At 46.7% G+C, this 21,231-nt stretch overlaps 1 protein-coding gene across 1 annotated transcript in view; it reads left to right on the forward strand.

Annotated features, from left to right (window-relative positions):
• Positions 1–446: 446 nt before the first annotated feature.
• Positions 447–21,231, forward strand: part of Ezr (ezrin) — a 58,957-nt gene continuing 38,172 nt past the window's right edge. The window contains exon 1 of the mRNA XM_045158901.1: positions 447–599. Coding sequence (XP_045014836.1) covers positions 588–599 — 12 coding nt within the window. The 5' untranslated portion in view covers positions 447–587. The remainder of the gene's footprint in view (positions 600–21,231) is intronic.

Below are 21,231 nucleotides of genomic sequence, written 5' to 3' on the forward strand. Positions count from 1 at the left end.
TGACAGCTTATTTTATTTTATTTTTTTAATTAAAAAAATTATTTATTTATTTGCAAGCAGAGAGATGCAGAGAGTGAGTGGGCACGCCAGGGGCTCGGGCCACTGCAAACTCCAGACACATGAGCCCCCCGGCCCGCCCTTGTGCATCTGGCTTACGTGGGTCCTAGGGAATCGAACTTGGGTGCTTTGGCGTCACAGGTAGACGCCTTAACCTCTACGCCATCTCTCCAGCCCTTACTTTATTTTTATTTATTTTTATTTTTTGGAAAAAATAAAGAAGTGTTTCTCAAAGGTTGGGCGGATGCGGTTTCGGCCCCGGGGCAACCGTTGCTCGGCGAAGTGAAACTCGCCGCGCGCTCGTCCCCGCGCCCCGCGCCCCGCGCCCCGCCCCGGACCCCGCGCGCTGGGCGGTGACTCAGCCGGCGCCGCCCGGCCGCTTCTTAAACCCGCGCGCCCAGGCCAGCGGGGCGTGTGCTCCGGGCTTCCCTCCGCCTCCGGCTCCGGACGTGTCTCCACCGCTGCTGCTGCTGCTGCTGCTGCACAGCCGACTCTCGCGCAGGGATCCAGGCGGCCACCAGCGACCGAAAATGCCCCGGCCAGTAAGTGAGCCCAGCCCGGCTCGCGTGCGCCAGGCGCGGGTGCCCGGTCCAGGGATGGTGGTGTGGGATAGTCTTTTCTCCAAGGAGCGGGGGGGGGGGACCCCCCCAGGAATCGGGCGCTGCCCGCTCTCATGGGACCTGTTGATCCATTGGATGGGACGCTTTAGAGCCCCTTTGGGATGCTTTCCTGTCGCCAGCCTTTTCCTTGGGGATTCCGTCCGTCTTTAAAAGTGGCCGCTAATCCGACTGGGAAGTTTCTCAGCAAGTGCAAAATCGGTGGAAGACTTTTTTGGGGGTGGCTTCCGGACAACCTACACCTGTTCTCCCGGTTCCTTCAAGTGACCGGAACCACTTTGCAAACCCACACCTTCCTGGGCGACTTGAAGGGCATTTGGGGGAGAGGAGAGGCTCTGTCCTGAGGGTAGCTTGGCTTCAGCCCCTTGGCCACCAGGCCCCAGAGGCGCGGCCCTGTCGACCCGGGTAAATGCTGGGTGCTGCAGGATCCCTATCTCCGAGAAGGCTAGCCATCGACTTGAATTGCAGACGAGGCAGCCCCGGAGCCTTGATAAGGAAGCTCTTGGGCCGATCCCAGCGGTGCCGTTGAACTTCAGCTCGTTAAAATGTTGCGTGCCTGCTTCTCCGACCCTCCTTTTCTGATTGTGTTGAGATTGCTGGTGGGACCTGGCGGGGAGTTGGGGGTGGTGGAACAAGGCAGGCTCTTAGTGAGTGGCATGTCTCAGAAAGTTCTTTAACACTGGTGAGCTGGGGAGGCACTGGGCAGGGTGTGTGAGTGTGTGTGTGTGTTTGCACTTTTAAAACTTTAAAACGATGGACAAGATATCAAGACTCATCAATTTACTTCTAGTCGTTCAGACCATTTGGTTCTGTAATCAATGTTTATGTGATTTTTTTTTCTACTTTGAAACATGATTTATGAAAAGAGGCCTTCAATAGAAACCTCATTTTTCTGTTAAGTTAAAGAAATTAGTAGGGTAATAGTTTTGTGTGTGTGTGTGTGTGTGTGTGTGTGTGACATCTTCAAGATGACTGATGCATGAGACAGAAGATTTTCACCCTACAAAAAATTCTGGAACTTAAAAGTGTGGCCCATCCAAGCGCCATGATACCTGTAGTCTGAATCTGGCCTGCTACACCTTACCCTGAATACAGCGGAAACCAGGAGGGGTCTGGAGATTAGTTCCTCTGAGTCTTCTTATCTCACTAAAAGATTCAGTCCATTTGTTTTGTTGTTGTTTTTAAGATAGTACCCAGAAAAAAAAGTTAGTAATCCATTTCTAGTCACTGCCTTTTCTTACCACCAACTGTAATTTTTTTATCTTTCTGTTTTTCTCAGTTGTAAAATGTACATAGTATGTAACTTATCCTCATAACCATTTCTAATTGTGCCGTTCAATGGCGTTAAATAAATTTCTGTTGTTAAACAATCAACAACGCCATTCACCTCTGGAACATTACAATACTAAAGTCACCCATGGCGTCCGTTCCACACAACTCCCCAAACCCTGGCAACGGGCGTACTACCCTTCCCCTGTGAATGGAGTATTGTGGGGGCCTCGTGGCAGTGGAATCTTCCAGTACCTCTTTTTCCTTGGCATAACTACTGTCTTCAAGTTCATCTGTGTTGCACTGTGTGTCAAAATTCTCTTCCTTTTTAAGGTTATTTCTTATGGCCCTTATGCTTGAATGTCATATTTTTTTTGTTGTTGCTGTTGTTTGTTTTTCGAGGTAGGGTCTCACTGTAGCTCAGGCTGATCTGGAATTCACTATGTAGTCTCAGTCTGACCTCGAACTCACAGCGATCCTCCTACCTGTGCCTTCCCCAGTGCTGAGATTAAAGGCGTGCACCACCACACCAAGCATTCCTGTCATATTGTTATATATAAGTCTTTCGTGGTAAGAACTTGTTTCTGACAAAGTTAGCTGCTAAACTGTTGAGAAAGGAAAGTAGCCATCGCCTGTGAGTGTGTCTCAGAGCCTCAAGAACAAAGTAATTTTTCTGGAAGAGTATGTTTTGTATAATAGCCACAGTTACAACTTCAGACTTCTTTGAGCAATCTCCTTTTAGGTGCCGGTATGGTGAAGGAAGTCCCTACCTGCCTCAAGGGACTGTGATTCATGTTAGAGCCACCACACTGATCATAGAGAATAGGGAAATCTAGTTGGTTAGTTTTGTTTCATTGCAGGGGGTGGGGGTTGTTTGTTTCCTGCCCGGGTGAATGTTAAATGAAGCATGCATGGCAAGCTCTGTAGGTATGCCCTTCAAACAAAGGGTTATTGATTCTTTTTATTTAAGCCAAGCTAAGAATTTCATTAGGTTGCTGGAGTGCCACTGGATGTTTCCCAGGGGTAAGGGGCAATTACAGTAAGCCGTGGATACGTGGGAATCATGGGTTTGGACTTCCACCCGGTAGTTGAGTTCTCTAAGCTGAGTCAGTGGATTGGTTTATGCATAAAACAGCACAGATGAAACAATATTCATACCCTGCTGACTAAAACGATCAGGGGTTTATCCTTCAGCGAGCAGGTGTCCCACACAGAGTGTGATAGGATTCTCGTCCTGTGGAGGCCTACAGACTGGTATTCCAACCCAGAGAGACATTTGCTTCAGTAAGACCCTGACCACTTCCCGGGCTTCCAGAAAGGAAAAGTAAAGGGTGACTGAAGGACAGTCAGTGGTGGTTCCCTGGAGAAGCCCACATTTTAGTCGAATCCATGGGGGAAGATCTGGTGCCTGGAGGGATGGCTCTGCCTGGTGTCTGGACTGGTGGTTTCTATGGCTGCTTTAGGACTCTCCCCCGAGCACTGATGGACTTAGAAGGAGGGCTGACTGCTGCTCAGGAGCGCCCCTTGGCCTCTGTTCCACTGGTCCCTGGGGCAGGGTGCTGTGTGGCCTTCTTGGTGTACAGGGGCGGGGTTAGCACTAAGCCGGTTCAGGAAGAGTTCTTGCACAACCCTTCCAGGCAGAGTGGCTCCTTTCTCCCTTCCTGCCTCCCTCTGTTCTCCCCAACCCGCTTTCCAGGTCTGGTAGGTAGGAGGCAGGGCAAGGAGGTGTGGGGCACTGGAGAGCACCCCTCCTAGCCCCCCCCCCCACTATAGACAAGCCAAGGTATCAAACTACCATGCCAAAGCTGTCCGGACCATCCACGAGAGCTGCCACCAAGATGCCTTAGCTGTCCTGACGTTACGGGGAGTTCACCCCTCTGCAAGTGTGTTTGAAGTTCTATCCCGAGCTCAAGCTTCAAGATAAATTTCTCTGTCTTGTAAATGCATTCGGTGTTGCTAGGTATTGAACCCTGGGCCTCACCTCATACTTACTAGGAAAGCACTGTAGCACTGAGCCAAGGTAATTTCTGAAACTACCTTTTTGAAACTACTGTCTTTCCACTAGATTTGTTTGTTTGTCTGTTTGTTTTGAAGTAGGGTTGACGTGGAATTCACTGTGTAGCCTCAGGGTGGCCTTGAACTCACAGTGATCCTCCTATCTCAGCCTCCTGAGTGCTGGGATTAAAGGCCTGGCTCTTCTAAATATATATATATATATATATATATATATATATATATATGTATGTATATATATATATATATGTATTATTTATTTATTTATTTGAGCGAGAGAGGGAGAGAATGGGCATGTCAGGGGCTCCAGCCACTGCAGAGGAACTCCAGATGCATGTGCACCCTTGTGCATCTGGCCTACATGGGTCCTGGATAATTGAACTAGGATCCTTTGGCTTTGCAAGCAAACGCTTTAACCGCTAAGCCATCTGCCCAGCCCTCTCCTCAATATTTTAACAGGGACAGATTTTTTTTGTTTATTTTTATTTATTTATTTGAGAACAAGAGAGAAAGAGGCAGAGAGAGAGAGAGAGAGGGAGAGAGAATGGGCGCACCAGGGCCTCCAGCCACTGCAAATGAACTCCAGATGCATGCGTCTCTTGTGCATCTGGTTAATATGGGTCTTGGGGAACCGATCCTCGAACCAGGGTCCTTAGGCTTCACAGGCAAGCGCTTAACCGCTAAGCCATGTCTCCAGCCCAATATTTTTTAATTTTTTTAATTTTTTAAATATGTGTCTTCAGCTCTTCCCTTCACTGAGGAGGACACATGGCCCCATTCCCCCCTTCACCCAGGGCAGATGGTGAACTAGGTAGCTAAGATCTTGGCACGTGGGGGTGAGGAAGGCTGGCCAGGACTTCTGCCATCATGGTGCTGTAAGGCATGATGAATATTTATAGCTCACCCATTAGTCCTGCAGACGTTCGCTCTGCTCCTGTGAGAGGTGTTGAGGCGCCCAAGTGGCAGGCACAGGAGTAGCTCCTGTCATCCTGGCTTTAAAGTCTGGTTTGGTGACAGATGATAGTCACAGAAAACGCAGAGCTCCTGTTGGTGCCTGAAGGGGGTACACTGTGTGGGGGGGCAAGACTATGAGGTGCGAAGGACAGGAGGCAATGCGGACTGTCTGAACAATGACAGGGTGTTAAATGGGGGAGGGGCACCTCCAAGCATCCTGGCCCATCAGGCTCCTGGTACCACTGCAGAAAAAATCAGTTGGCTGTGCCTTGACCATACATACGTAGGCGTTTTTATCTTAACTCAAGGTTTTGACCTTCTACAAGAAGGTGACATGACCGGGTTTGCCTTTTAGAAAGCTGACTACATCCTGGAATGTGGAAGCGCACAGGAACCAGAGGGGTCATTGAGTGACCCAGGAGAGATGGTGTGATAGCTTGGGCCCACGGAGGTTAAAGGGAAAGGCATGGGTGGTGCATTAGGATTTGCAGGGCCAGGAGGTGGGTGCGGTGGCCTGACTTGGCTTCTGATTTGCTCAGCCGGCTGAGTGGTGGGGAACCAGAAAGAACCTGCTTTGTACATGTTAATAAGGTTGAAAGAACTTAGGAAGTTTTGGCTTCAACCCCATGGTGCCATTATTGGTATCTGGAGTGCAAATGGAAGAGGCAAGAGGCGATAGCTGGACGAGTCTTCAGTTCTAGAAGGACAAGGCTGGCAGAATGTAAGGTACCCAGTCTGCCATGAGCTGCTCTCTGCAAGAAGCCCAGGACCAGAGCTTAATTTGGCAGTGGCCACTGGTGTCCCCTATTATGGGTCTGTTTTTTAAAAAAATATTTATTTATTTGAGAGAGAGAGAGAGAAAAAAAGAGAGAGACAGATATAGAGAGAGAATGAATATGTTAGGGCCTTTAAGCCACTGCAAATGAACTCCAAGATGCATGCACCACCTTGTGCATCTGACTCACGTGGGTACTGGGGAATCCAACCCAGGTCTTTAGCCTTAACTGCTAAGCCATCTCTCTAGCCCTGGCTCTGGTTTGAAAGGGGGAAAAAGAACTTAGATGTTCCTTATGAAACCATTCCTCTTTTCTCTCCTATTCCTTCCACATTGGCCACTTTTGCTAATTGTTCTAAATGATAGCATTGCAATTTTGTAACAGAATTGGAATGGCTTTATTAACACTGTCAGCTTGGGAAAGGAACACAGTTCCACTTAGTAAGTTATAATTCTGTTCCATAATTTCTTAATTCTGATCTTTACTTAGACTTAAACGTTTGTGTGGCTATGACAACTTGGAGCGTGGTACCGTGGTTAAATATGCTCATCCCCTTTTAGTGTGTGCTTGTTTCCCCTCTGATCTGAAACAAGACTCACAGATTCACAGACCGCTTTCAAAATCAGGAACATACACTGAGTTAGACCTTTTATTTCAGTAGTAACTCAACTGAGACTTCCATTTATTCTGTTTTTTTTTTTGTTTGTTTGGTTTGGTTTTCCGAGGTAGGGTCTCACTGTAGCTCAGGTGGACCTGGAATTCACTATGTAGTCTCAGGGTGGCCTCGAACTCATGGCGATAAGACATGCGCCACCACGCCCAGCATTACTCTGTTTCTTTTTCAAAATTTAAAAAAAAAAAAATTGTTTGTTTGAAAGCAGAGAGAGAGAAAAGAGAGACAGAGAATGGATGTCCCAGGGCCTCCAGCCACTGCAAATAAACTTTCAGATGCCTGTTTCACTTTGTGCTTCTGGCTGTAGATGGGTACTGGGGAATCAAACTCTGGTTGTTTGGCATTGCAGGCAAGTGCCTTACTTGCTGAGCCATCTCTCCAGGCCCCTGTTTAATCTATTTTAATTGAAGGTATGAATAACATAATAGAGAATGCCATAGAAGAGACCAAAAGGTTATCAGTTCCCTCCTAACATCTGTCATCCATGCATGTGGACCTAAGGAATAAAATTTAGTCCACACATCGGTAGAGGTTTTTTGTTTGTTTGTTTTGGTCTGTTTTGTAGTCCAAGGTGTAGCTAAGGATGACCTTGAATTCCTCATCCTCCTGCCTCACCCTCCCTAGTGAGGCTAAACAGTGCACCACCATACTTGAGGCTGTACTGGGGATGGGACCTAGGATCTTAGCTTGCTAAGCCAGCACCCTACCAACTTAGCTACATCACCAGCTCGAGAGGTCTTTAAAGAGCCATACAAAAATCACTAGATTATAATGTGGATTAGAAATGTTTTGTTACGATATTTATAGTTAGCCCGGTGTCACGGTGCACGTCTTTAATCCCAGCAATGGAGAGGTAGAGGTAGGAGGATTGCTGTGAGTTTGAGGCCAGCCTGGGACTATAGAGTGAGAGCGAACCTTGAAGGAAAAAAAAAAAAAAAAAGGAGCGTGAACTGTTTAGTAAAAGCTAGCACTATGTCTCCGTCTCCTTCTGGTAGGTTCTAGTTGTTAAGATGTCCAAATGGCTCTCCCATGAGGTACTTCCTGTGTGGTTAAACCTAGTCATGGGTCATGTCATGCCTGGAGCTGGGATGGGGAGAAAAGTAGTATTGGCTTTGCTGGTGAGAAGTTCTCAGTGTAAAAGGGAAGTTGAGTGTGCAGGCACAGATTGGAGTGCTGTGAGGTAAGAGAGAAACAAGCGTCAGCGGTCCTCCCTGTTGGCCAAGTGCCCTGGGGGATATGAGAGTTGAGGGTATTTCCCTTTATTCAGTGAGATTGTGCTGTTTGAGAAAGGAAACTTCCATTCACATCATTACCCTTTTAGTCTACTGCATTTAAAAAAATATTTAATTTATTTATTTAAGAGAGAGAATATGGGTACACCGGGGCCTCCAGCCATTGTAAACGAACTCCCAAATACATCCATCACTTTGTCCATCTGGCTTCTGTGGGTCCTGGGGAATTGAATCTTGGCTTTGCAGGCAAGTGCCTTAACCACTAAGCCATCTCTCCAACTCAATTATTTTATTTTTTTTTTAAATTTGTTTATTAGAAAGAGAGAGAGAGAGAGAATGAGTGTATTAGGGCCTCCAGCCACTGCAAACGAACTCCAGATGCATGCACCACCTTGCGCATCTGGCTTATGTGGGTCCTGGGGAATCCAACCTGGGTCCTTATGCTTGTTCACAGGCAAGCGCCTTAACCGCTAAGCCATTTCTCTAGCCCCCCCCCCCCCTTTTTTCTTTCTGAGATAGGGTCTTGTTCTAGCTCAGGCTGACCTGTCATTCACTATATAGTCTTAGGGTGGCCTCCAACTACTGTGTAGTCTCAGGGTGGCCTTGAACTCACGGCAATCCTACTTCTGCCTTCTGAGTGCTGGGATTAAAGGCGTGCACCACCCATGCTTAGCTTGGAAAAAAAAATTTAATTTTTTCATTTACTTATTTGAAAGAGAGGGAGAGAATGGGTGCACCAGGGCCTCCAGTCACTGCAGAACTCCAGACACATGTGCCACCTTAGCATCTGGCTAACGTGGGTCCTGGGGAATCAAACCTGGGTCCTGTGGCTTTGCAGGCTTTGCCTTAACCACTAAGCCATCCTTCCAGCCTAGAAAAAAAATATTAAAAGCAAAATAAAAAATTTCTGACTTTGACTCCATTTTTGCTGAGGAAAATAAGAATGGATGTTACTTGACAGTGAGACTGCACACAGGTCAGTACAGGTATGTCACATTTTGCCATCTTTTTGTTGACCTAAAGTTAATTTCCACAGCGCAGTTTTGTTTTCCGTTTTGCTGGAGGGCAGATAATTTCATACTGCTGTGTGCTGGTTGTCTGTGGTCAGGTGGTTGAAATCATTGTTTCCCTTTACGGAAGGGGCAGGTGAACTAGTGTGTGTCCGCGGAATGGCCTGTGTTGCTAAGGTCTCCCAGGCACCAATGGCTTTTCTGTTTCTCACAGTTTTTAAGACAGCAATGTACAGCAGACACAAATATATCCTGTAAAGAAAGCCTGGGCTGTTTACTCCCTGTCCCTTTACAGAAAACAGTCGCCAATCCCTTGCTTCAAAGCGAGGATAAGGTAACTATTGTTGAGCTTTTGTCATGACCTTGTGTATGTTTTATGGCTAGGCCAATATTTGGAAGGAGAGCCACCTCTTTGGTTCCAGTTTTTACAGAACTGCTCTCAGAGAACAAAGCATCCATTTTATTAGTGCACAGCCAGTGCATCCTAGCCCTTGTACACACACAGGCTCCTATTGGAAAAGCCATCACCAGGCATCCGGTAGTTGGGGCTGAGGTAATATTTTAAACAAGACTGGTGTGAGTGGCTCTTCTTTGTGTATAGAGAAAGTGGCAGTGTCTTGTGTCACTTGCTAAGCCATCGTCTAGTGACAGATTTTTGGCATCTGCTAAAAGCAATTTGTACCTGGTATTTAAGTTGGAAAGAGAATGCACATAAGTAATTTTTTTTTAATGATTGAAAATTTAAAATTAACAGCTGATCTACTATCGTGTGTGTGTGTGTGTGTGTGTGTGTGTGTGTGTGTGTGTGTGTGTGAATTTCTAACTGTGGACAGCTCCGTAAACCAAATAAATAAATAAATCAAAATAAAAGAAACATTATCGGCTTCTTGAATAAACTTTTAAACTCTTGCTTGACTGACAGATAATAGAGGCTGATGGAGTAGGAAGGTGTGCCTCACTCTCAGTGGGTGATCTGAACAAGTATCTGTGGCTGGCTCTCTCTGCTCCTCTGAACAAGAGCTGGCCTGCCTAGCTGTGAGTGTGTGTGTGTGTGTGTGTGTGTGTGTGTGTGTGTGTGTGTGTGTACCTGGCCTTGTGCCTGGCCCTAAGGGTTCTACTTGCAACTAAGTTGGAAAAGCTTTTTTTTAAAAAAAAAAAATGCTTTAAAAGTTTCCCCATCACATAATAAACATCCTTTTCCCTGCAACTTAAACAGTGTACTGAAGCCTTGCAGTAAATAGATTTGTGCCTCGCTCTTTCTTTCTCCTTTTCCTCCCACCATGAATATAATCTACTCCCCCCTCCCACATTTAGATTGCCTGATGTGCCCAATACACTATTGAACCAAAAAGAACCTTCTAAGGCATTGGATTGTGGCCCTCTTTCCCCATGGTCTTAACAAATGATGGCAGACCGATTTCCATCTCATGTGCATTTCTCCTCTTTGTTCACAAGCCCTGCCCCCTCCGTGGCCTAAGACTTAGGGCTCTCCCGAGTCTGCAGGGAGCAGTGTCCTCCTCAGCCCCTCCCTGGGGAAAGACCTGCTTTTAGATAGATACCTAATACATTTTCATCGAGCTTTGCAAAGAGATAGAGTTATGTTTTATTCTTTAACTTACTATTGCGTGAAGAGTTAAAATCATTGGGTAAAGTGACTTGAGTGGGTAAGGTGTGTTGGCTTTTGTTTTATTTCTTTGTTCCTCTCTTTCTTTTTTTTAAAATTGTTATTTATTAGAGACAGAGAGAGGGAGAGAGAGAGAGAGAGAGAGAGTTAGTGAGAATGGGCACTCCAGGGCCTCTAGCCACTGCAAACGAACTACAGAAGCATGTGTCACCATGTGCATCTGGCTTATGTGGGACCTGGAGAATCGAACCTGGGTTCTTAGGTTTCACAGGCATGTGCCTTAACCGCTAAGCCATCTCTCCAGCCCCTCTCTTTTCTTTTTTAGTTTTTATTTATTTTTTGGTTTTTCAAGATAGGGTCTCACTGTAGCCCAGACTGACCTGGAATTCACTATGTAGTGTCAGGGTGGCCTCGAACTCTCGGTGATCCTCCTACCTCTGCCTCCCGAGCGCTGGGATTAAAGGTGTGCGCCACCACGCCTGACTCTTTGTTTGTTTGTATTGACTTTGTGTTGGAACTGTGAGGCAATACAAAAATAAAATAAAATGTGGTCTTGAGCAGCGCTGTTTCTCTGAGGCCTCATGTCCATGGGGATTGAGTGGACATAAACCATTGCTGTGCTGGACCCCCTTAGGTACCCGCATTGCTTCTGTAGCCCTGGGGTTCTGGGAGATTATCGGGAACTGCTTGCCTGTGGGTCTGTTGATTTCCTGTACGGTGAGTCGTGGCAGCAGATCCAGCTCTGCTCTTCATGTTCCTAAAGAGAAACTCGATTGACCAATGCCTTGCTAAGAGCTTAAAGCACACATCTCAGATTGGGATCAGCCCATATGCACTAGATTACAGTATCTATTAGTTTCCCATTAAGGTGCTGCCTTGCCTCCCTGTTACATAACGAAGGGTGTTGCTCCTGGGTGCTCCCCAGAGGCTTTTGCTTACATAATAAACGGCTGTTTGGGTGAGCCTCTTAAATGGGCCTTAGACAAGGAGGTAGGTCAGTATTGAGAACCTGGTTGTACAGGGCAGTATGGACGTAGTGTAACGACAAGGCAGCAGAACGTATGAGGATTTGGGCGAGTTTGAGGCCAGACTTTGACTACAGAGTGACTTTCAGGTCAGCCTAGGCTAGAGTAAGACCTCAAAAAAAACCCAAACAATAGCAACAAAACCCGAGCACGCCTGTACTCGGGAGGCAGAGGTAGAAGGATCGCCATGGGTTCAAAGGCCACCCTGAGACTATGTAGTGAATTCCACGTCAGCCTGGGCTAGAGCGAAACCCTACCTCAAAAAACCAGGAGTTCCTGGTCTGGGGAGCTTGTCCTTGGGGTATGGTGAGGGAGGTTCTTCGTGGACCCCTGAAGCCAGATCACGTCAAACGAGACCTGTGTGATCTGATTAACAAGAGCTGTCTTTCCCTGTCTGCCACATGTTAAAGATCTCTTGTCAGAATTGTGGTTGGTGTGGAAACTGGTGACGTTGTTGTCGCCCATGACATGACCCCACTGTATATTCCCCAACTTTTAGAGGTGTTTCATAAAGATGGTGTTGTGACCCAGCCGAGAGCAGGACATCATTATTATTATTACTATTTTACTTGAGAGAAACAGGCAGAGAGAGATAGAAAGAGAGAGAGAGAGGGAATGGACGCACCAGGGCCTGCAGCTACTGCAAACGAACTCCAGACACACGCACCACCTTGTGCATCTGGCTTACGTGGGTCCTGGGGAATTGAACCGAGGTCCTTAGGCTTTGCAGGCAAGCACCTTAACCACTAAGCCATCTCTCCAGCCCCAGGCCATTATTTTCATAGCAACTTTCTCAGACTTGAAAAACTAGAAACGAACATAATAAAGTACAAGACATCTCCTGAGTGGGGATAGTATATAGCCATCTTAAGAGATTCTTGGACAATCTAAATCCTGGCACTGGGCGTTGGAGCTGAGGCTAGGAGAGGGAGGTCGGCAAGAAAACCCAGGAAACCAAGAGGTAGGGTGGGGATAGGCAGTGGTAAGGGCTGAATAATATGCACCATGTCATCCTCCTCCAAATCATGTGACTGTATGTAGTGTCATGTGGATATTACTTCATATTTGATGATGACAAAGTTGGAACAATTTGGTTTTTAGCTTCCTATAACTTTGAAGGCATGAATAGTTTTTTTGTTGTTTGTTTGTTTGTTTTGTTTTGTTTTTTAATGTTCTTATAGCCAGGCATGGTGGCGCACGCCTTTAATCCCAGCACTTGGGAGGCAGAGGTAGGATCGCCACCCTGAGACTACATAGTGAATTCCAGGTCAGCCTGAGCTAGAGTGAGACCCTACCTCGGAAAACAAAACAAACAAAAAATGTTCTTCTGGGGCTAATTTATTCAAGCAAATTTTATAAACTCACTGATTCAAGTTGGATTTTTTGAGAAAGTTGTTGGTCTTACTCTGTTGGTAGGTAGCAAAAAAGACTTCATAGGTAAATTCAGATAAATCTTGTTTACTCTTACAGGAAAAATAATCTGAAGAATGTTTTTATTTATTTGAAAGAGAGAGAGAAACTGAGTGAATAAATATGGGCATGCCAGGGCTTCCTGCCGCTACAGAGGAAATCCACACACCAGTGCCACTTTGTACATCTGGGAATTGAACCCACGCTGTCATCAGGCTTTGCAAGCAAGCACCTCTGCATTTAACTGCTGAGCCATCGCTCCAGGTTTTTTTTTTTGTTTTTTTTTTTTGGTTTTTCAAGGTAGGGTCTCACCGTAGCCCAGGCTGACCTGGAATTCACTATGGAGTCTCAGGGTGGCCTCAAACTCACAGCAATTCTCCCACCTCTGCCTCCCGAGTGCTGGGATTAAAGGTGTGCGCCACCACACCCGGCTTTTTTTTTTTTTAGGCAGGGTCTCACTCTAACCCAGGCTGACCTGGAGCTCACTTTGTAGCCCAGGCTTGCCTCCAACTCATGGCCATCCTCCCGCCCCGGCCTGCTGGGATTAAGGGTGTCACATACAGCACAGGAAAAATGTTCTTTAACACTGCACAATATCCCTGCCTTACTAGGGGCAGATATTTGTCTCAGAAGCAGCACTAGATTGATGTTCCTCTCTAAACCAACAGGTTAGCAAAAAGAATTAGAATGGTTTGACATTTTCTTATTTCTCAGTACTCCCCCCCTCAAGCCCCCCATTGGAAAGACCTCACAAACTTCTATATTTACAAAGAAAAAGGTGCACTCCAAGTGGGCAGTGAGTTGAGTGTGCAGACCTAGTTTCCCACGCCGTGAGGCTAGAGTTAAATCCAGGATGGCATGCAGTAGCCATCTTGACCTTGTCCTTTCTGTCGGTATGTATAACCAAACACATGTTTCCGTGAACTAAATCCTTGCTGATGAGACACACCTGGTAAAAGTAAAGTCAAATGTTACAGGATCAGGATTCCACAAGGTTGTAAGATAAAGTGAAAGTGACCTTGAATGGGAACTTATTTTGCCCACCTTGGGGTGGGAGAGCTGGGCGTGGATTGATTTGTGTTTCCAGAAAGCAGAAGTCTTTTGATTATTTCTTTCCCCCTACCCTATGTAATGTCTGGGAATTCTGGTTTTTATTTCCCATAGTAAATCCCAGTGTGGAAGAAGTTGACCCCATTCACAGACGTTCACAAGAACCTGTTAAACAGAAGTTTAAGGTGGAAGGGCACAGGAGGAATATTTTCATAGACTGTTTGTTAGCAGACCAGAAAGTGGCATCAGGGGTTGCTGTGCCACACAGGCCTGGCCCTGGCAGAGGCTGGGGCAAACGTTGTCTGCGCAGATCAGCGCAGGGGCTCAGCACGCTGTGTTCCCAGCCCGGTTTGGAGGCCCAGGGAAGTGACCCTCTTTAATGTGAATGCTCTGAGAGTTCCCTTCTGCTTCTTGGGGTGTGATTTTTCTCTGATCTTAAGAGCACAAACAGGACTGGTTTGTCCGCTTTTTGTGTTTGTTAAGCAGTCTCGTTCTGACAGGAAGTGGGTCTGGGGGTAGGAAGTGGCTTACTTTCAGCAGAAAGCTATCGAGAAGGACTTGAGATTTCGTTACATGCTCTTGGAAGTTATGAGAATTTTTATCCTAGAATTTAGAACACAAACTTTTCAGTTCAAAAGCTTAAAACCATTGATTTAAAGACGTAGTTTTAGGAATAACATTTAAAGGCTGTTCAAATGTAAGCATTTAAAAACTTTTATCTATTTATTTGCACAAATGTATGTGAACACCCAAATGCCGGTCCTGCTCTATTTACATGGGCGGCTGGGAAATTGAAGCACAGGCCAGCAGGCTTTGCAGGTAAGTGTCTTTAACCACGGAGCCATCTCCCTAGCCCCAAATAGAAAAGTATTTGGGGGGCTAGAGAAAAGGCTTAGTGGTTAAGGTACTTGCCTGCAAAGCCAAATGACCCAGGTTTGATTCCTCAGGAACCACGTAAGTCAGATGCACAAAGTGGCGCATGTGTCTAGAGTTTGTCTGTAGTGGCTGGAGGCCCCAGCACACCCATTTTCTCTGTCTGTGCCTCTCTCTGCTTCTTTCTCTCTCTCTCTCTCTCAAATAAGTAAATAAAAATATTTTTAAACAAAGGGTTTTTTTTTTTTTTTTTGGTTTTTCAAGGTAGGGTCTCAGTCTAGCCCAGGCTGACCTGGAATTCACTATGTAGTCTCAGGGTGGCCTCAAACTCATGGCAATTCTCCTACCTCTGCCTCCCGAGTGCTGGGATTAAAGGCGTGTATCACCATGCCCAGCGGCGGTAGTTCTTAATTTTTTTCTATTTATTGATTTATTAGAGAGAGGGAAGGAGAGAATGGGTTTGCCAGGGCCTTCAACTGCTGCAAACAAACTCTAGATTCATGCACCACCATATATGCATCTGGTTTATGTGGGTTCTGGGGAATCGAACCTGGGTCCTTAGGCTTTGCAGTCAAGTGCCTTAACTGCTTAGCCATCTCTCCAGGTTCTTTGAACACAGAAACAATCTTGTTTTTGGTCAAGCACTGAAATAGACTAGAAGTGTACAAGCATCCCAGAACTTGCTGTTACAAGGTGTTTGTAAGTAGTAAGAACAGAAAAAATGAAACAAAAAATTGTTGTACTTGGTACACTTCCGTTTCATCTGCCCTGCTAGCAGCTAACATTGGAAGTAGCGACCATTCAGAGCCTCTTTTTATTTGGTTACATACGGCCTGGAGAGATGGTGTAGCGGTTAAGTGCTTGACTGTGAAGCCTAAGGACCCTGGTTCAAGGCTTGATTCCCCAGGACCCACGTTAGCCAGATGCACAAGGGGGCGCATGCAGTTCGTTTGCAGTGGCTGGAAGCCCTGGAGTGCCCATTCTCTCTCTCACTCGCTATCTGCCTCTTTCTCTCTCTGTCACTCTCAAATAAATAAATAAAAATCTTTAAAAAAATGTATACATACATTTTCCGAAATTAAGTGAAGGACCATGCTTGTAATGACATGATAATCTTTTGGTTATTCTTGGAGTTATATTGGTTCCTTGGACTCCCCCCGCCACACACACACAGGTAGGGTCTCCCTCTAGCCCAGGCTGACTTGGAATTCACTATGTGGTCTCAGGGTGGTCTCCGAAGTCACTGTGATCCTCCTACCTCTGCCTCCTGAGTGCAGGGATTAAAGGTGTGCGCCACACTGGCCCAGCCTGGTTCCTTTGACCCCTGAGGTGACCACCTTGCTTTTGGTTAGTGATTAGCACCTGGGCAAATGTGTAACCGAGGGCTTTGAAACACCTCCCTCAAGGGGGCAGGGGTGGGCAGAATCGTTTTTGGTCCTGGAGGTGTTAGGTTGTAGTGGGTAAGTCTTGATGTGTGCTATGGTCAGGATTTCAGTCAATTCACCCACTTGTTACATCAAACCATATGTGGGTGAACTTGAATTGTCTTGCTGGTTACCCTTCTTGTTGGGCAGCCCCCTCTCTCCCAAGGGCAGGGTCTGCAGCTCTGTCAAGGGCACTGAGCAGCCCAGAGAGGAACCTGTGCTCAGGACTCCACCACCAGGTCCATTTCTCAGTGACTCTGTATTCCTAGGAAAGTTAAAGGAACTTCAGAGCTGCAGGCCAGCACTCTGACCTCTGTGGCCGGCTGTCTGGTGGTTGCTGACTCGTGTGACAAGTGGACATTTGTCAGCTCTGACACTTGATAGTTTTATTCTTCTTATTACTTACGCAATCCAAGACTGATGTATAACCTAGTATTATATAGTTATATGGAAATTTTACCATATTCTGAGAGTGTATCCTACCCATGTCTTTCTTGCCTTACTATGCTACGAACTAAATGATGTAAGAAAAATTTTTTTTCTTTTTTCCTGAGGTAGAGTGTCACTCTAGCCCAGGCTGACCTGGGATTAATTTTGTAGTCTCAGGGTGGCCTCGAACTCACAGGGATCCTCCTACCTCTGCCTCCCAAGTGCTGGGATTAAAGCCACCACACCTGGCTATGAAAACTCTTTTTATTGTTGTTGTTCATTTTTTTTCTCAATTTTTATTAACATTTTCCATGATTATAAAAAGTATCCCATGGTAATACCCTCCCCCCCCCTTTCCCCTTTGAAATTCCATTCTCCATCCTATCCCCTCCCCATCTCAATCTCTTTTATTTTGATGTCATGGTCTTTTCCTCCTTTTATGATGGTCTTATGTAGGTAGTGTCAGGCACTGTGAGGTCATTTTATGTCTGGAGGGAGCACATTGTATGGAGTCCTTCCTTTGGCTCTTCCATTCTTTCTGCCACCTCTTCCACATTAGACCCTGAGCCTTGGAAGGTGTGATCGAGATGTTACTCAGTACTCCAGTCACTTCTTTCCCGAAAACTCTTTTTATAAGAAAACTTTTATTGACTTGCCTAACAGTATTTGTTGTGATGAACTGCCTTTTGCATCTGCATGGGTCAAAGCTGCCTCATTCTTCGCGAGAATGCCGTTTGCAATGATGACCAGTTGTAACGTAGAGATGCGGAGAGGTCGGCAGGAAGGGATATCAACCAGTGGATCGTCTTTGTCCGTGGGACTGCAGATTAGCTCAGGGCCAGGGCATTCAGACCGTTTATTTATTCTGTTGTTCCCATATTCTCTGCGCCTCAAGACTATGCAGGAGGCCTGGCAGTAAAAGCTACGGCTTGTTGTGGGAGATGCTCAGTCTGCAAAGTGCTTGCTGTGTAAGCATGAGGACCTGAGTTTGGGTGCCCGGCACCCATGTGAATGCTGGGCACAGTGGCTCACACCTGGAACCCTAGAGCTGCGTTGGCACAGATAGGTGGATTCCTAAAGCTTACTGCTAGCTAGTCCAGCTGGGTCAGTGAGCTCTCTAGATTCAGAAGCTAGAGAGACCCTGTCTCAAAAAATAAAGTGGGCGGGCTGGAGAGATGGCTTAGCGGTTAAGCGCTTGCCTGTGAAGCCTAAGGATCCTAGTTCGAGGCTCGATTCCCCAGGACCCACGTTAACCAGATGCACATGAGGGCGCAAGCGTCTGGAGTTCATTTGCAGTGGCTGGAGGCCCTGGCACGCCCATTCTCTCTCTCTTCTCTCCCTATCTGCCTCTTTCTCTGTCTGTCACTATCAAATAAATAAAAACAAAACAAAAAAATTTAAATAAATAAATAAATAAAATAAAGTGGGCAAGGGGCTCGGTGGGTAAGAGCAGTTGCTGCACAAGCATGAGGACCCCACTTCGGACCCCAGCACCCACATAAAAAGCCAGGCATGGGCCAGGCATCGTGGCGCATGCCTTTAATCCCAGCACCCGGGAGGCAGAGGTAGGAGGATCGCCATGAGTTCGAGGCCACCCTGAGACTCCATAGTGAATTCCAGGTCAGCCTGAGCTAGAGTGAGACTCTACTTCAACCCTCCCCCCCAAAATAAGCCGGGCATGGGTGTGCACACCTGACACCCAGTGCTGGGGGGTGCAGAACTAGGAGGCCTGTTGAGGCTGCCATCAACGAGCCTGTAACTGAAAAGTGGTGTGAGTTGCCGGTCCACTGAGAGACCCTCGATGTCTTCCTGTGGCTTCTGCCTGTGTGCACACCACATGCATTACACACACGCACGTGTGCGTGCACACACATGCTCACACCGTGAATACTACACAGGGGAAAAAACAAGGTGGAGAGATGGCTTAGCGGTTAAGCGCTTGCCTGTGAAGCCTAAGGACCCCGGTTCGAGGCTCGGTTCCCCAGGTCCCACGTTAGCCAGATGCACAAGGGGACGCACGCGTCTGGAGTTCGTTTGCAGTGGCTGGAGGCCCTGGCGTGCCCATTCTCTCTCTCTCTGCCTCTCTCAGATAAATAAATAAAAATTAAACAAAAATAAAGTGCAGAGTGACTGAGGAGGACCCTCCACCATTGTCACACACGTGTGCATGAGCACCCCCCCACACACACACACACATCCACTCAAACACAAAAGAGCAATAGCTTAAAGGTGTGTGGGTGGGTGGGTGTGGAATTTCTCCTGGCCCAGCCTTCCTTTGGGTGCTTGGTGACATACAGCTGTGGGCGGTTTAGGGAAGAGCCACTGTTGCCAATTGTCAGTCGACAAGCATGTGGATGCCTTTGTCAGCCACAGTATCAGGTCGATGTTGTGACTGGCGTGTGTATGGACTTCATTAAGTGAACAGTCCTGTTGTAAAGACTACATGTTGTTACATTACGTATCTTCTGTGTTTTGATATTTTTGTGTCTGTGTGTTTTCATATTTAATGAACAGTTGGGCATAGAGTTGTTCTTTGGCCTCCCTCTGAAATTTAATTTTATTAAAAAATACCTATCGCCAGGCATGGTGACACACACACGCCTTTAATCCCAGCATTCAGCCTGACCTAGAGTGAGACCCTGCCTTGCAAAAAATAAAATAAAATAAAGCTATAGACGCGGAGGGAGACCTCTTAAGCTCTTTATTTATTTATTTTAGCTTTTTAAAATTTTTATTAATTTGAGAGACAGGGAGAGAGAGAGAATGGGTGCGCCAGGGCCTCCAGCCACTGCAAACAAACTCCAGATGCATGCACCCCCTTGTGCATCTAGCTTATATGGGTCCTGGGGAATCTAACTGGGGTCCTTTGGCTTTGCAGGCAAATGCCTTAACTACATAGCCATCTCTTCAGACCCCCCCCCCCCCCGCCTTTTATAAAAATGCACAGACAGTTCACTTGGTTTGGGGCTTAGGCAGTGGTTGAGTTCAGGCGTCTGCATTTCTGCCCTAGGCCCGTAAAAGCTTACCAGGTCAATAGAAATGTTTTGCAGAAGTTGGTTGGTTGTTAGTAGCATGTGTAGAAAATGACCATTTGTCCTAGTAAATGCTATGACAGTGTTTGTAGCTTTTTGTTTTGTTTTGTTTTGTTTTTAAAGGTAGAGTCTTGCTCTAGCTGAGGCTGACCTGGAACTCACTATGTAGTCTCAGGGTGGTCTCAAATTCAGTCCTCCTACCTCAGGCTCCCAAGAGCTGGCATTAAAGGCGTGCGTCACCATGCCCAGCTTTATAGCTTTCTTAAACATTTGAAGGGGGCTGGAGGGATGGCTTAGCGGTTAAGGCTTAGCCTAAGAACCCAGGTTCGATTCCCCAGGACCCACGTTAGCCAGGTACACAAGAGGGCACGCGCAACTGGAGTTTGTTTGCAGTGGCTGGAGCCCTGGCGCGCCCATTCTCTCTCTCTCCCCTTCTTTCTCTGTCAAATAAATAAAAACATTTGAAGCGGGTCAGGATTCACAGGGCATAAAACGGGGGCCCATCTGTTCTAAAGAAAACTGTCATCTAGGGCCAGCATGTGGAGAGGGAGAAGCCGCGGCCTTCCCGGGAGCCCTGCTGCTTGCTGACCGCACCCCGAGCTTGGCGAAGTTGCAGCCCTTTCCCCACCGCTCATCTCGGCCCAGTTCCAGGGAACGGTGTTCTCAGGAGCTCACTGGGTGCCTCTTCCCGGGCTCCAGCTAACGCCACAGCTGAGCAGGACCAGGTGGCCAGTGCAGCTGGCCAGACTTCTCCCGCACCAGGAAAGGGCATGGTCCAAGATGCCCTCTCGGGCCAGATTTCATAGAACATGTGTGGTGCTGCCTGTTGACTTCAGCAGGAGCAGTGCCCATGCAGACAGGGTGGTCTGTTAATCTGAGGAAATCTCTAATAAAAGGAATAGTCATTATTTAAAAAAAAAATGGTTAGGGCTGGAGAGATGGCTTAGCGGTTAAGCGCTTGCCTGTGAAGCCTAAGGACCCTGGTTCGAGGCTCGATTCCCCAGGACCCATGTTAGCCAGATGCACAAGGGGGCGCACGCGTCTGGAGTTCGTTTGCAGAGGCTGGAGGCCCTGGTGCGCCCATTCTCTCTCTCTCTCCCTATCTGCCTCTTTCTCTCTCTGTCACTCTCAAATAAATAAACAAAAATGAACAACAAAAAAAATTTTTTTTTAAAGGTTAAATTGAATTGAGTACTGAGTATGGTGTGCTTAGCACCACTGGAGTTCGATGCAGACCAGCTGATTGATAAGTAAGTCCCTCCCTCTGTGGAGGGGGGTTGCTGGGAGAGCCCCGCTTCTCACGCTTGTCCTGGCAGAGCAGCTCAGAGGTCAACTCACAGTCCCAGGGCTGGCATGGCTGTCAGGGTCAGAGGAAAGTGACGTGGGAGTGGAGGTGGGAATGTATATGTATGCTGCTGTGTTGGCATCAGTTTGATGGCTGGCACAGCCTTCCCCCAAACATCTATAGAATGTTTTCATTTAGAGCTTAAAACAAAAAGCAGTATGCTTAATGGGATGTTTAGTTTTTAAATTTAATCTCTTTTTCTTTCATCTTTGTCTCCCTAGAGATTTTGTTTTATTATCAAATTGACCTTATGTAGTCTAGGGTTTTGGAGGGGACATTGCTTTTCAGCTGTTTATTTAAAGCCACTAAAAGCAATAGAGGGAGTCAAATTTTACTCCAGTGGACATCAGTTAGATCAAACAGAAGAGGTATATCCATGCAGTGAAATATTATATGGTGATACAAAATGAATAAAGTT

This window comes from Jaculus jaculus, chromosome 9 (genome assembly GCF_020740685.1).
Source record: "Jaculus jaculus isolate mJacJac1 chromosome 9, mJacJac1.mat.Y.cur, whole genome shotgun sequence".
Taxonomy (NCBI): domain Eukaryota; kingdom Metazoa; phylum Chordata; class Mammalia; order Rodentia; family Dipodidae; genus Jaculus; species Jaculus jaculus.